Source organism: Calliphora vicina, chromosome 4 (genome assembly GCF_958450345.1).
Source record: "Calliphora vicina chromosome 4, idCalVici1.1, whole genome shotgun sequence".
Lineage (NCBI taxonomy): Eukaryota > Metazoa > Arthropoda > Insecta > Diptera > Calliphoridae > Calliphora > Calliphora vicina.
Genome location: NC_088783.1, coordinates 12606175 through 12620972, shown reverse-complemented (window position 1 = coordinate 12620972; position 14798 = coordinate 12606175). Strand labels below are relative to the sequence as shown.

The following is a 14798-nucleotide window of genomic DNA, read 5'->3' as shown; positions in this document are numbered from 1 at the left end:
TACGAATTTATTAAATTGAAATATGGTTTTAAATGAAGCTGGCTTTATCAGAAATCTTTAAATTCAAAAGTTTCCTTTCAGCATTTTGTATTGACCTTAAAATTACATAGTCTCTAGAGAAGTGTTTTCAAATGGATAACCAGACATTTTGAATAATCAATAACCTCACTAATCGATTAATGAACTGTTTTAATTAATCATAACAATAACTAATTAGATATTTGAACTTTGATTTTTTAAATTTGAATATTTATGTTCAAAGACCTTAACAAGATACATGAACTTTGAATAGTCAAAATGAAAATTTACCAATTAATCATTAATACGAATAATCAAAATGTTCCATTAAACAATTAATTGATTAGAAATTTGATTAATCAGGCTGTTTGATTAATCGCTTAATCACACATTCTTACCATTTTCAGTTTCCAAAAATTTTACTTAATTTTCTTTGCTGCTCATTCTTTTTGTATTTTATTTTTTTTTGGGGGTTTTTGCCACATACTAAGTTCTAAATTTTAAGTTATAGCCTTCTTCTTGAAGTTAAGTATCTCTATATATATATTTTTTTTATAAATATTTTCTTGTTTTCAAGAAACTATTATGATAAACCTAAGAGTTGTTATATATTTTTTTTCATGTTTTTAGTTAGTTTTTAGCATAGATAATAAGTTGTTTTTTGTGTCATTTTTTGTAAGTTTTACGTTTTAATAGTTTATTGACCACAGAACGAAATAGATTGGGTTTTATTCATAAATACCCTAGGGTGGCATAAGTTTTGGTAAAAGTACCATCGCTGGTGGTAACATTTCTGAAACAAAAAATAGAGAAAAAATTAATGAAATATTATTGCAATTTCTTAACATTAGAAAACTTTCTAGAGCCTCTTTAACTAATTCTCTTAGACCTATAAAACTCAATTCACAACTTACTCATCTTCCCAGGGGCAAACAGTTGTTATGTCCGCCTCAGTTTTGGCACTACTTTCTTTAAAACCACTTCCAACGCTACCACTACCAATCCCAGCCGCCGTTGTAGCCACTACAGCACTTGTTACTGCTGTCGATGTAGTCGCTTTATCCTTCTCCTCAGCTGAGGCTGATTTTTTGGATTCGAGGTGGCGCTTTTTACGTTTCTTTTTCACTTCTTCGGTGGTGCATTTCGGAATACTGCATACGGGTAATTTGGCAGATTTTTCAGCTTGTGGACTCTCCTTGGGCTTACACTCTTCACTGCACTCATCATCCACCGTATCGGTGTCCATTTCCGCCAGTGGGGCCATGGATGGAGCTGGTGTGGGTGCTGGTGGTATATAGCCCACATTTGATTCAGAATCAGCAATATCGTAATCATCTTTATCATCGTCGCCGAATTGTAAACCTTCCTGATATTCATCGGTGGTGGGTGAAAGTTCTTCATGGGTGCTATAGGCATCTGCAGGTTTTGTAGGAGATGTGGAAACTTCATCACCCTCTTCTTCTTCATCGTTTGGATCCTTGTCAGGAGATTCCTCATGCTCACAAGCTGAATTTGGCCTTTCGGTAAGAGTAATTTCAACTTCGGTCTCAGGACTGGGTTTAGCTGAAATGGCCACTTCTGTAGATGGACTTTTGGATATAGCATCTTTAGTTGCCTCGTCTACTTCCTCGCTAAGCATAGCTTCGTCTATAGTGGGTTTTTCTAACTCTTGTTCCTGCACCTCCCCTTCAATTTGTATGGTAGGTGGTGAGACCTCAACTTCCTCCTGACTTTCACACAACTTTTCATAGCCACTCGAAGACTCTATCAATTCAATTTGTACTTCTTGGATTTCGGAATCTACCTCCGCCTCAAAATCTCCCTCGGTGGCGTTATTATTCTCCACACCCTCATTGGCCAGTGAGGACTCACTCGCTGAACTTTCTCGAGGACTCTCGCTCTCCAATAAAATGGGTTGTGTCTGGGTCTCAGTTGTAACGAGAATTTGCTCTTCCACCGGTGGTGGTGTAACTTTGGTAGCTGGAGGTGGTGTTGGCGTTGGATTTGGTGTCGGCAGTACTGGCAATTCTGAGGCCGAAGATTCACTGTTACGCTCCGATAACGATAGTTTATTCAATTCCTCTTCCACTTCAGCATCGGAGAAAGAGGGCGGATCTTTGGTTACGATATTGGTGGTAGTCATAACATTGCCCAAGGCAGCTACCGCAGCTGTGGCATACTGGGCACCCTGCAAGGGAGCGAATAAAGCTGGAAATGCGCCTTGTTTTAGGCCCACCGTAGGTGAAGGTGTTGTAGAAGTTTTAGTAGAAGTGGACGGTCGTCCTGCCGGAAACTCTGAAATGCGACTGTAAAACGAAATTAATAGAAAATTTAGAGAGACTTTTGATAGAAATTGCTTCGTGTATGGAGGCTGAATTATAACTTACCCCGGTGTAAAAGACACTGAGGCTCTTCGTTGTTCTGTGAAATTTGGTATTAAACGTTTCATGCCAGCTTCACCACTATCCACAGTATTTTGATGACGCATTACCAAATTACGTTGCAAACGTTCCGATACTTCTGTATTATCCGAAGAAGTACTATTAATATGTAAAATATATTCAAGGATTAGTATTAAATTTGAAAAATTCTTATGTGGGTTTTATTTACCTAGTTAATCTTTGTGCACTTGTTTTGATGGCTGGCACTGGATCGGCCTCTTGTTCCCAGGGACATACGGACAATTTCACTGGTGTTGTTAGATTTGCTGGCTTGGGAGCTTGTGTAGTTGGTGGCACATCGTCGGGAATATCCCAAGGGCAGACAGCACTGCTACCACCCGTTTCTACGGTGGTCTCTAAACGTGCTGCTTTCGATTTGGGTGTATCTCTGCGTTTATTGTGTGAGAATAAATAGGTTTATTGCTTATAGGTTTTTTGAAAGTGCAGAAAGTGAACATTGAATTTAGATTTAAAACACAGATTTTATTTAACAACATTTATTTTTTTTTTAACAAAATTGTGAAATCAATGTTGTGCTCACTTAGTTGTAGTATAAAAATTAAACATTTTGAATACAATAAATTACTCAGAAAATCCAGCGCAAAGGACAGAGAATTGCTATTTTTGCATCTCGAAATATTTAAAGTGTTTATTAAATCATTGGCTTTTTGATATAAGGGTCTCCTAAATATCAGGGTCTCCTTTAATATTAAAAAAAGGATTGTAAAACTTTGTAAAAGTGATGATGCTACGCAAATCGATCCGTAATCTAAAATCGTATAGAGGCTGTATATTTCATCTGAAATTTCGAGTTTTCGGTCAAAGCAGCAATATTTTAGAAGCAGTATTTTGTTCAATTGAATAAAAATTATTGGTGTATGACTTAAAAATCCGGTATTTTTTCAAATTTTAGGCTTTTATTTTGAAACATTTGTACAGCATAAATTTATTCAAAGTATTGCTCATTGTTAGCTATGAACTTTTCCTATCTTTCTGGCAACATCTGAATTCCGGCCAATATAACTGCTCAACTTTTGAGGCCAAGAACGAATCATGCCAATTTCGGGTACTCTGTTCTGAAGTAAACCGTATCCCAGAGACAGCGTTCTATATCGATCGAAACAAATAGTAGTAGAACGGGAAAAGCAAAACTTCTCAACCACTTCATTATAAATAATTGTTTACAGGTATTGCAAAATGTGCCCAAGTGGAATATTTCATGTAATATTCTGCCGCATATTATGGGAGTTTTTCAACCAATGCTCGCTTTAAACGAATCAGTTGCATTCGGTACAAGTTCCCTATGATGGTCTGGTCAGATTTCACCAGCTCATAATATACACAAATAATTTTACAATAATCAATCTGTAAAATTCTGGGGGTTATGCATATTATTCAAAACGTAGGAATTATGCTACTTCAACAGAATGAGTCCATAAATCCATAGGACGAAGTGATGTAGGGTTGGCTGAACAGTTATATATGTGAACGGTGTCGTGAGGACACTGACATAAGTTGAGGACGTCACGATCTATGCGGGACCAAAATGCATTAAGTATGTTGCTCCATCCTTATCTTAGTTGTGCCAGAACGACTCTTGTTTTACGCGGAAGAATCTTCTCGGCGTCTTCATATGACGCTACCTCGGAATTGATGGCGTCTCTGTAAATGTTGTGTCATATACGAGCGGCGATGAAATGCATACGACATATGCTCTCCTCGTATTTCCGTAGGTCCTGTCTGACATACCTCGAGGGAGAATCCAACTGTGTGGTGCTGAAGTTTGGATGACTCCTACGGTGACATCTCAGAAGGAACAATTTCGTCAACATGACGTTGTGTTCCTTGACCGGTACAACATTGGTTTCCTCGTGAAGGTGGTGTTCGGAGGTAATTTGAAGGCAGCCTGTGACGGTCCTTAAGGCTACGTTTTGACATCTTTAAATATTTCTCCACTGAGTACCACTCAACGAAGGAGACCACATTAGAGCAGCATAGTTGACATTCCTACTACATCTGGGAATAACCCGAAGATATTCGGAAAAGGGCTGATAACCCAACAACAACAACTAAAGAGCCATGGGTATTTGGCTTTGGTGTCAATTCGGCCGGGCTTCACATATGATGTCCATGCTTTGGGTTATCGTAATGGATTCGTTTGTCATTGCAATTAATGATTCGGTGCAAAAATTATTTTATTTTTTAGGGGTCTTGGCTTCAATTCGTATGGTACCCAATTTTCCGGCTTTAGGATGAATCCGGCTGCTTGCAAATGTTTTAAAATAACTGATTGAGAAGCTCCCAAAAATTTTTCAAAGTCTTGTTGAGTTTTTCCAACAATATTCATGGAGTACTGCCTACAATTCTTGGACTTCAAACTTTTTTGGCTGGCCTGGGCATTCTCTGTCTCAAGTGTCAAAATCACTACTTCTGAGCCACAAAAACCATCTCTCGCACATTGAAACCGATCACCATAAGCTTTGGTAAGCAATCGGTGTGCTTCAGCTGCACTTTTCTTCAAATTAAAGAAGTAAAGCAAAACTTCCCGAATATAACGCTTTGCTGGCACAAAATTCGTAATTTTCGAAGCAAAAAAAATTTGTTCAATAACTAAGTGAGAATGCCAGATATGTACCCTACAAAATGACATATAAGTTATTAAAAAAAACCGCGTCTATTGCAAATCCCGGATTTTGAAGTCATACACCCAATGTGTACAATATTTACAAAAAAAACTTATTACAGTATCTTAAAAGGTAATTTTTTATTAGCTTTCAAATCTAAAGTTCATACAGTGAGCACAACAATGAGTTTCGAAAATTATTGAATGTCATTCATTTTGTTAGAGAAAATTCGACAAATAGAAAAGTTTGTCTTAAAAATTTAATAACAAAAAGCTAAACAAATTTACTCAAATCGCAAAATGAAAGACACACAAAATTCGACTGTGGCCGAATACAAAATCACTTAAGTAATAATTTAAATTTTATATAGCAAAATATGAAAATTGAAGAAAACAAAATTAGGAAAACCAATAGAAAACCAAAAAGAAAAACACACATAAACCAAAACTTGAAATGGAAATAGTGAGGCAAAAATATTTGTGGAATTGTATAGAGTAGAGTTAGAGTTACACATGAAATTGGCAATACACGTAGAGAAGAAACAAAAAAATTTAAAAAATAAAAATATACAGATCAATTTAAAGACAAGAACAAAAGTAGATTTATAAAAAATATACAGTATCACATGGGGCACTTTGTACAACATTAATTAAAAGGCCTTTTTGGTTTCATACTGAAAAGTAACAAAACAAAAAAAAACAACCACAGATTCAAAAAAAATTTTCAGATTTTTTAAAAAAAAGAAATAAAAAAACGTATAGAGAAATGAAAATAATTGTTTGGAAATCTTACTGGTGTGAGGAGGTTAAACTACTATTGAGATTTCCATAGTCCTTTTGTGTACAACGCGTATTCACAACACAACAAATGGGCTCTTGAGATTCTTGTGGCGGAGGCATGTCACCCCGATAAATACTTTCACTACTGATGATTGAATCAAATTTGTTTTGGTTTGATTTTTGGAATTTTGGTGTTTTTTGTTTGTTATTTGTATTTGTTTGATTAGATGTTATGTTTGTTAATGGCAAAAATGCAGTGAATTTAACAAAACAGAAAACATGTTAAAAAACCAATAACAAAAAAAATTAAGAAAAAGAAAAAAATTGTTTTTGTTTTGATAAAAAAAACAACCAATTCAATTATTGTTATTTTTGGTAAAAAAGCGTTTTCGTTTGTCTTAACAAACTTTCTAAATTGATTTAGAGAATATTGAGAGCAGAGAGTACTTTACCTGTAGGGTATCTCACTGAGATTACTTTGCGAATGTGAGTGAGGCACCTTGGAAGAGTTGTCTTTATTGACACCTATCACCGCCAACTCATGAGCCGAACCACTGAGACTGCGATCACTGCCGCGTCGCCTAGCCAAACTACCCGGTGGCGGAGCATTTGTCATAATGAAGGTATTACCGGAGGACATGGCACTTTTGCTGGAACTCTCGTTGCCACCCAGATTGGGTTGGCTGGACAAAGCGGCAGTCATTTTCTTTTTGGCACCACTGACACCACCGAAATTAAAGAAACGTTTCTTGTGGGCCGGCTGTATGCCCGTCTCCAACAAACGTTTATAATGTTCCGAACGTATGAAACGCGGATAACAATCCTTTTTCAACAGCAGCATATAAATATGTTCGGAGGCAGCATCAAAAGTAAAACGGGAGGGATTCTTTAAACCCTTTAAAACACTCTCCATGGTCTTGCCATCTATATTGATCTCACAGGGAGCACCAGGCTTAAGAAACTCCCTAAAATAAAAGAAATTTCAAATAACTTAACAACCACTTTCAAACCTGTAAACCTGTAGCTGAACTTACTCATAAATCTCTTGCACTTTTCTGGATACCTGTGAATGGGCAGATCTTCTTAAGCGGTTGACCGCTATCCAGAAGCGTATGTTTTCATGAGAGTATTCTTTTTCCAAAAATGTGGTAAATTCCTGCAAACCCGTTGGATCCGATACCAATTCCTCAATAGAAATAGCCCAGCGCTTAACTCTCTTCTCAGTGGGTATGTCCACGAAAGTGTTGTTCAATTGCCAGAAGGTGACATCCTCAGTAACCCAAGGATTCGAGGGTAATACTGGTTGCAAGAAGAAATCATATTCCGAAAATGTTTCCGAATAAAGCACCAATGATTCGCAGGCCTGAGACATTTTCATGCGTGTACGATTCAGAGATTTCTTCAAGTAGTCCACCTCCCTTTGCACATCATCTACGCTCTTCTTTTTATTCTGCTTGCTACCCTGCCGGTCTCTCGAGGGTACGGGACATGGTTCCAAGGGTGTAAATTGTCCCGGTGGTGGACGATGTACCCGCCAATAGGCTCTCTCTTGAGAATCACCCACAATTTTGTCTCCCTTCTTGCGTTCTTTAGCCAAACGTACCTGCTCCTCCGCCTGCATGGATATAATTTCCCATTTACCCTTTAGATTCTTGTGCAGCGAAGCCAAAGCTTCTACCTCATAGTCCTCCAAGGCATGGCGTTGCTTGTTGCGCAAAGAACGTTTAACCAAATAAATGGCATACTCCACATTATCGGGAGCCTTGTGTTGCCAAGGCCAATAGTAGGGTGTTTGAAAGCGATAGAGTGAAGAATCATCTTTGACAGTTAGAGTTTTTGAATCGTTGACGGGGAAAAAGTAGCCATGAAGACATAATTGATTGGCAATATTCAAGGCCTCCGATTCTTCAATTAACAAGCGATCCATAAGCCATTCAATGAGATCGTAGCCTATTAATAAAATAAGCAGTTGTAATTTAGAATTTACTAGATAGTTGTCCTAAATAAAAACTCACCCATAAAAGCATAAGGTATAGAAGTAAGAAACATTTTTTGTTGCCTTACTGGCACACCATGCTCGGGATCCTGCATTTCACGTACAAGAGCTTCCATCTGTAAAAATAAATGCAACAAAAGAAAACCCAAATTTATTAGAATATTATTATTGACCTTGATGATATAACTCTTAACAAACTATTATGCACTGTTGTACAAAAAAAAGTATCTCTAAACCAAATACTAAATTTACATCTAGTATTTGTAGGTGCATACATAGATATGAATATTCTCAAAACGAATCCAAATCATTTAAATGCCACCAACGTGTAACCTTTTGCCTGGTGTGATTTGCTGTGTGGGTGCTGGTGGCGAGAATGATTATGATGATGATAATGTTGATGGCGAGGATGATGAGATAGTTGTACTTCAATCAAAATACTCATTTCTCAATTTACCACCACTAAACTTTAATAAACGAAAGATTGAAAAGCACTTTATATACACACACTCACACTCACAAAAAATAAATAAATAAAAAGAATTTCCAAACGCTTGACAAAACCCACAACGGCAGCAGAAAAACAACGTTGTAAAAGTAGAAAAAATTATGACGCCATTAAAACTCAACAATGCTGAAAATTGATGCACATCTTGTGTTTTTTTTCTAGTAGTTTAACAAATGCAGCAAATATCACAGAATATTCATTTAGTTTTCATATTTAAATCATCATCTGTATTGGCATCGTCATTATTTAGTTTTTTGTCTTGTCGCCGCAATCAACATCATTTCCATCATCATGATTATATATTATCAATGTAAAACATTTAAGGCGTACAATTTTCCATTTTTCCTTCATTTAAATATGGGAAAATATAATTTAAATGCGTTTCTGCTATAGCAAGGGGCATTATATTAAATTTCCTCTGCAGTTGGTAACATATTGGGATATGCGCTCACTTTTTTACATTTATGATCAGAATACTCTGGAAAATCATCATAAATAAATCGACGCTTGAACCACGTTAAATTTACTTTTAAAATTAGTCAGACTACAGGTAATGTCGGCTTAAGGAGAAGAAAATTTTACATGAAGTTTTGTTATTGGGCAAGAGACTTGCGCAACTAATTTGCCTAGTGTGACGCCTGTTTTAAAGAAAAATTGTGTTCAACAATGAGGCTCAGTTTTGGCTCAGTAAACAAAATTGCAGCCCAATCCACAACAGACCCTACAGAAAAAATATTCAAAAAAAATATCTGGACATTAAACTTTTAATATATTTATTAAGAAACAAAATATTAAAAATAACATTAAAATTTGAACAAAATATTAAAAATGAAGAGTGTTAATTCTCTCTCACGAGATTCCAACTATAGTCTTCTAGCATATGCTGGTCCAAAAAAACCTTGACAATTCCATTCAATTCAGAATTTTCTAAACTACTGGTCCGATTGCAAAATGAAGTACAAAAAAATCGTACCGGAGGACATATGATTTCAGAAAATGAAATCTGTGACCACCTTTTTAGTATACGAGGTGAGATACAGGTTGCCAACTTTGTCTACTTTCAGTTGGCAAATCCCTACATAGCTCGTAACTTGTACAAACACGGACAGTAGAGCAACTCACTTCCTACGGATAGGAAAAAGTGATTTTGTTACCCCCCCTTCAAGATATACCTTGGAATGTTTTAGGATCGTAAGATTCACCATTTTCCAAAAAAAAAAACAAGTAAGAAAGTATGTTCGGGCTTGACCTACCCTACACTAAGTAAAAGAGCAAAAACATTTTTCTTTTAAAATTTCAATAATTTATATTTTTGAGTGATTTTCGGAAGTGGGCCTTATATGGGTGCTATGACCAATTATGGACCGATCACCATGAAATTAGGTCGTGTGATTTATGTCTATATGAAAGTTTACTATGTTGAATTTTGTGAGAATACCAAAATTTGTAAGCGATTTATGCACGTTAAAGTGATTTTCGGAAGCGGGTCTATATGGGAGCTATGACTAATTATGGACCGATCATAACAAAATTTGGTGACATGAATTTTGTATATATAAAACTTATTTGGAGCGCAATTTGTGGAAATACATTTATAAATTAAACATTTATTACCGATAAAGTCCAATTTAGGTGCAATAATGGACCGATTTCAGCCAGTTTCAACAGGCTTTATCCCCGGGCCAAAAAAATAATATGTACCAAATTTGATCGAAATATCTTAAAATTGCGACCTGTACTTTGCGCACAAGGTTCACATGGACAGCCAGCCAGCCAACCAGACGGGCGGACATCATTTAATCGACACAGAAAGTGATTCTAAGTCTATCGGTATACTTTAAGGTGGGTGTTAGACTAATATTTTTGGGCGTTACAAACATCTGCACAAACGCATAATACCATCCCCACTATGGTGGTGTAGGGTATAAAAATTAATATGGAATTCCAGCTGAATGCGTGTATGTTAGAAATTTTGATAGATAAAATCCGTTAAAAAAAAAAACAAAAATAAACTTCATATTTTAAAGCTTTTGCACTAAGTTCATATTTTAGAGTAGCCAATTGAAATAAAAAAAGTGTTCATATTTTGGGGTGTTCATATATTATGGTGTTCACATTATCGCAAGTGAACTGTACTGTTTATTTCACTAAGTTATATCATATACTTTAAAAGTAAATTTTAATAAGGCTTAAGTTCATTTTTATTATAATTTATTTGAATTATTACAAATAATTTTTAATAAAAATGTACTTAAATCTAATTAAAATTTACTTATAAAGTATATGATATAACTTAGTGAAATAAACAGTACAGATCACTCGCGATAATGTGAACACCATAATATCGAGCCCTTAGCGCCAAATTATCGTAAGCGACAAAACACAAATTTTACGGGAGAAGGTTTTTTTTGATTATTTTGAAATTTATACATAGAATTAAAAATGTTATGATGCGATATAATACAATTTCGTTGAAGCTATTTGTCTATTTTTCAAAAACATTCATAACTTTTGACAATTAAAAATTCATGGAATACTTTATAGAAAAATATGACAAAAAAAATTTGTATTGAGTTTTTGCATAGATAAAAATTTTTCGAATTGAAATAAAATTTTTATTTATAAATAGTTTTTAATGAAATTTCACACTTATGTAGATTTTTCTATTTAAAATGGAAAAATAAAAACGAATTTTGAAATTTATTATCAGCAATCCCGCAATTCCCAAAAAAGTGTCCAAAAATTTCAATAATGGTAATTTTTAGTTTTTTGGCTATAATATCGATACCAGGGTCGGGGTTATCGGGACCCTTTACAAAATAATTAGAAACATATTGAGCCACCTATAATCGGTTATTATATTTTGATATCGGATATCCGATTTGAGAATTTTTGCCCTAAAATTTTATTTTATATAAAAGATAGGTGTTTTTTGAAAGGACCTGGTCCCCTCGGTAACAACAATTTTGAAATTTGTTTTCCTTTCAAATATTTTATCAGAACTTAGCTTTCAGAAAGTAGAAAATCCTTATACATCCTCATAGAAATTTTTTGCGATAACTCAAAAAGAAAAAAAGTTCTTTTTTCCCAAAAAATTAGCGAATAAACGCCTTTTTAAAATTTTTTAAATTCAAATGCATATAACTTCGGATTTAGTCATTATTTTTAAACAGTTCTTTTGGTATTTGACACATACATGTATTGCTAGTCCAATAAAGGAAAACCGGAGAAAATCGGGAAATATTTGGATACGCTGTTATCAAAAAACTGGAGTAGGTTGGGTAAAAATTTTGAAAATTTAATTTTCAAATGCAAATATCTCCTAAGCTTTAATAGATAATTGATAGCTATGTCAAGGTTTTTTGTAGTGCTCGATGAGAAGATTCTATATGTGTAATTTTTTTGAAATCGGAACTCAAACCAAGAAATAATATCGTTTTAAAAATGTAACATACCCGAGGTGTCCTAATTTGAGGGCCCTTTGTCGCGCACCTGGTGGGCCCATGAGCTCCACGTTTAAAACTTAAATTTGACAACACATCTTCTTTGCGCATGAGAAATTTCATTCAAACTAATCTAACCATTTAGAAGTTACAGATTTATTTCCCTCTTTTTTTCTATACCACTGTGTGTCGCTTACGATAAAATTTGTTTACTGTGAAATATAAGCATTGACTTACGATAAAATCTTACTCCCTATATTTTTCATGTTATTAACAATTTTGATATTCTGAGAACGCTAAAACATCAGTCGGTCCATAAAATTTTAATTTCTGCAATAAAACAAAAATTTTAAAAATGTCGCTTACGTTAATTTGGCGCTAAGGGCTCGATATATTTCAAAATAATATAAATAAAAAGTTCAAATAATTACCACAAATCTATAAATATACTTTAAAATATATTTAAGTTTCATTTTGGAAATTTCCTTTCGCTACCTCGATTTCTAAAAACATTATTTAATTATTTATTTATTTGTCAGAATTTAGAGATTTGTCTCTTTTTCACATTTCTTCAATTTAGAATTTTCTAAATATTTTTTTGTAAACTAAAATACATATTTCATTTATTAAAGGGACAGCCTAAATGATACCACAGTTTGCTTTAAATGTTTCTAATACTAAAACACATGTGCACGTAACTGCCCTGCTGAATATGGAACTGGTGCCGTGTAGAGGATATTGTTATAGTCTAAGGGACACAACTAACTTCTCACTAGCCTGCTTGTCAGGCTTTAGGCTAGCGAATGTAAAACATGATTTTGCACTGATACCCTTTGTATAACTTTACATTAAAAAAGTAACTAGCAACATAGATCATAGTAATTTTGACAAGAATCAATCTTCAATATATATAAAAATGAAATGGTCCATGTATGTAATGTCATCACATGAGAACGGCTGGAGCGATTTGGCTGATTTTTTTTTATTCGATTTGAAATTTTTAGGAGATGGTTTGTAAAGAAAAAAAATTCAAAAATATCGCGTAAAACTCGGAAATTCTTTTTTTTTGTGAGTCCAGTCAACTTAATAAAAAAGCTCCCTAAAGTATGCAGTACAAATTTAGATATTTTATTTGCAATTAAATAACAACAGGCTGGTGTGCGTGGGTTGAAGAAACTTGAAGAACTAACATTAGTAACTGCTACCGGGCGAAGCCGGGGCGATCAACTAGTATCTAATAAACTTCAAACTAACATTTAAAAACATTTTTTTCAAAATCTTAATTAGTCAAGTTGTGAAAAATAGGAATGAAATAAAACCTTCAACATACTTTTTATATGGTGCCGCAATACCATTAACTCTTTCTTTTTTACTAAATTCTTTTTTTCTTTAACATAATTTTTTTCTATCGCGCAACTTCATCCACTTTTTCTCCCAACTTCGTATTGAAAGGAATGCGAACGTGACACACTTTGAAAATCAAAATAAACGATTTGTTGTGATTATTTATTAGCTAAAGGCACTCAATTTTGATTTAAATTAAAATATTTCGCACACTTGATTAAAACAATAAAGCAATATTGATAGAAAATTATGATTTAGATTTAGAACATGAACAAAATTCAATGAAAAATTAAAATTCATGATAGAGCTAATACGTAAGATGTGTTTCACCATGATATAAATATGTATGTGAACAGTAAATACTAAGACAAAAAATCTAAAAGCTACAATAAAATTAATTTTCAGTGTTTTAGTTCAATTTTCTCATTTTAACAATTAATATTAGTGCAATTTGTTCATATTAGAAAGAATTTTTGGTTTATTAATATTGTATGTAATTAACGATCCCGTTGGACCTTTGCTGTGGAAATGCCCATATTTAGCTAAGGGTGGGAAATACTATTATTTTGTTTTACTGCCAACTAACTTAATGCACAACCGTATTTTTATATTATTTTCTCATCTAAAGAATGCAAAAAACATTTCTTATAGGACAGTTATTGCATAAAAAGAGAATTAATTAAATAATAATTTCAAGGAAATATATCACACAGCATATAAACTGCCAGGGCTTTGCATAAGATTTACTGGCAAAACATTGATGACAGACTTTGTCGTCGTCATCATCATCAGCCACGTCTTCATTTGCAGCGTCATCGTTGTCAGGCAATGTGATTGACAATCGATAAAATTTATTATTGTTCTTTTTTTTAATTTGTTCTCCATTAATATTCGTTTGGTGGTCTATAACATTTATGCAGCTTTATTTTCACCTTCAACTTTTTAAAAGTGTGTGTGAATTTCTCAAGAATTAAGTAAAGTAATAACAGGTATATGTATGAGTGATAGCTAAAGAGAGTGAGTGAATGAGAGAGTAGGAGAGTAAACTGTATAATTAACGATAATTAATAAGATCTTGTTGTAAAGGCATTTAATGTGGTTGACAGTAGTAGGTCGTTGGTTGTATGTAGCTGATGGCCGCAAAAGGGAATGATTAAATTATAAATGAAATCACAAAAAGGCTTTAAAAGCCTGGGATGGACTTTATTGATTACCAGCGCACATAATGCCACATATCTGTTGTGATAATCAAATCACATTTTGATTTAGTTCTTTTTTTCCATTTTGTCTAATAAGAGGATATAACTTGTATGTTAAATGTTAAATTAGAAAGGTTTTAAACCCTATAACCAGAGAGATGTTGAACATTTTTTTCCTAAGTTATCTGTATTATTTGAGTTAAATAAATAAGATCCTTAGAGTTAGTGTATATATCCCTCAACAGATTCTCATAGTTAGTGTAAACAAGTAAGAGAGCTATATTCGGCTATACCCTTCACCAAATTATACTTCAAAATAAAAATTTCAAATATTATTAGGTAAACAAAATTTATTTTTTATTGCAAAGTTGTTTTTTTCATTTTTTTATAAAAATTATTTTTTCGAATGGTTTTTTTAAATTTTTTTTTAATTTAATGAACAATAT

General features: G+C 33.8%; 1 protein-coding gene across 1 annotated transcript in view; it reads right to left on the bottom strand.

Moving 5' to 3' along the window:
* Nucleotides 1-489: 489 nt before the first annotated feature.
* Nucleotides 490-14798, bottom strand: part of LOC135956854 (uncharacterized) — a 163017-nt gene continuing 148708 nt past the window's right edge. Inside the window, exons 6-13 of the mRNA XM_065507448.1 lie at nucleotides 7878-7974; nucleotides 6897-7812; nucleotides 6315-6827; nucleotides 5876-6007; nucleotides 2629-2847; nucleotides 2406-2558; nucleotides 933-2324; nucleotides 490-811 (exon numbers count right to left, since the gene is read on the bottom strand). Coding sequence (XP_065363520.1) covers nucleotides 751-811; nucleotides 933-2324; nucleotides 2406-2558; nucleotides 2629-2847; nucleotides 5876-6007; nucleotides 6315-6827; nucleotides 6897-7812; nucleotides 7878-7974 — 3483 coding nt within the window. The 3' untranslated portion in view covers nucleotides 490-750. The remainder of the gene's footprint in view (nucleotides 812-932; nucleotides 2325-2405; nucleotides 2559-2628; nucleotides 2848-5875; nucleotides 6008-6314; nucleotides 6828-6896; nucleotides 7813-7877; nucleotides 7975-14798) is intronic.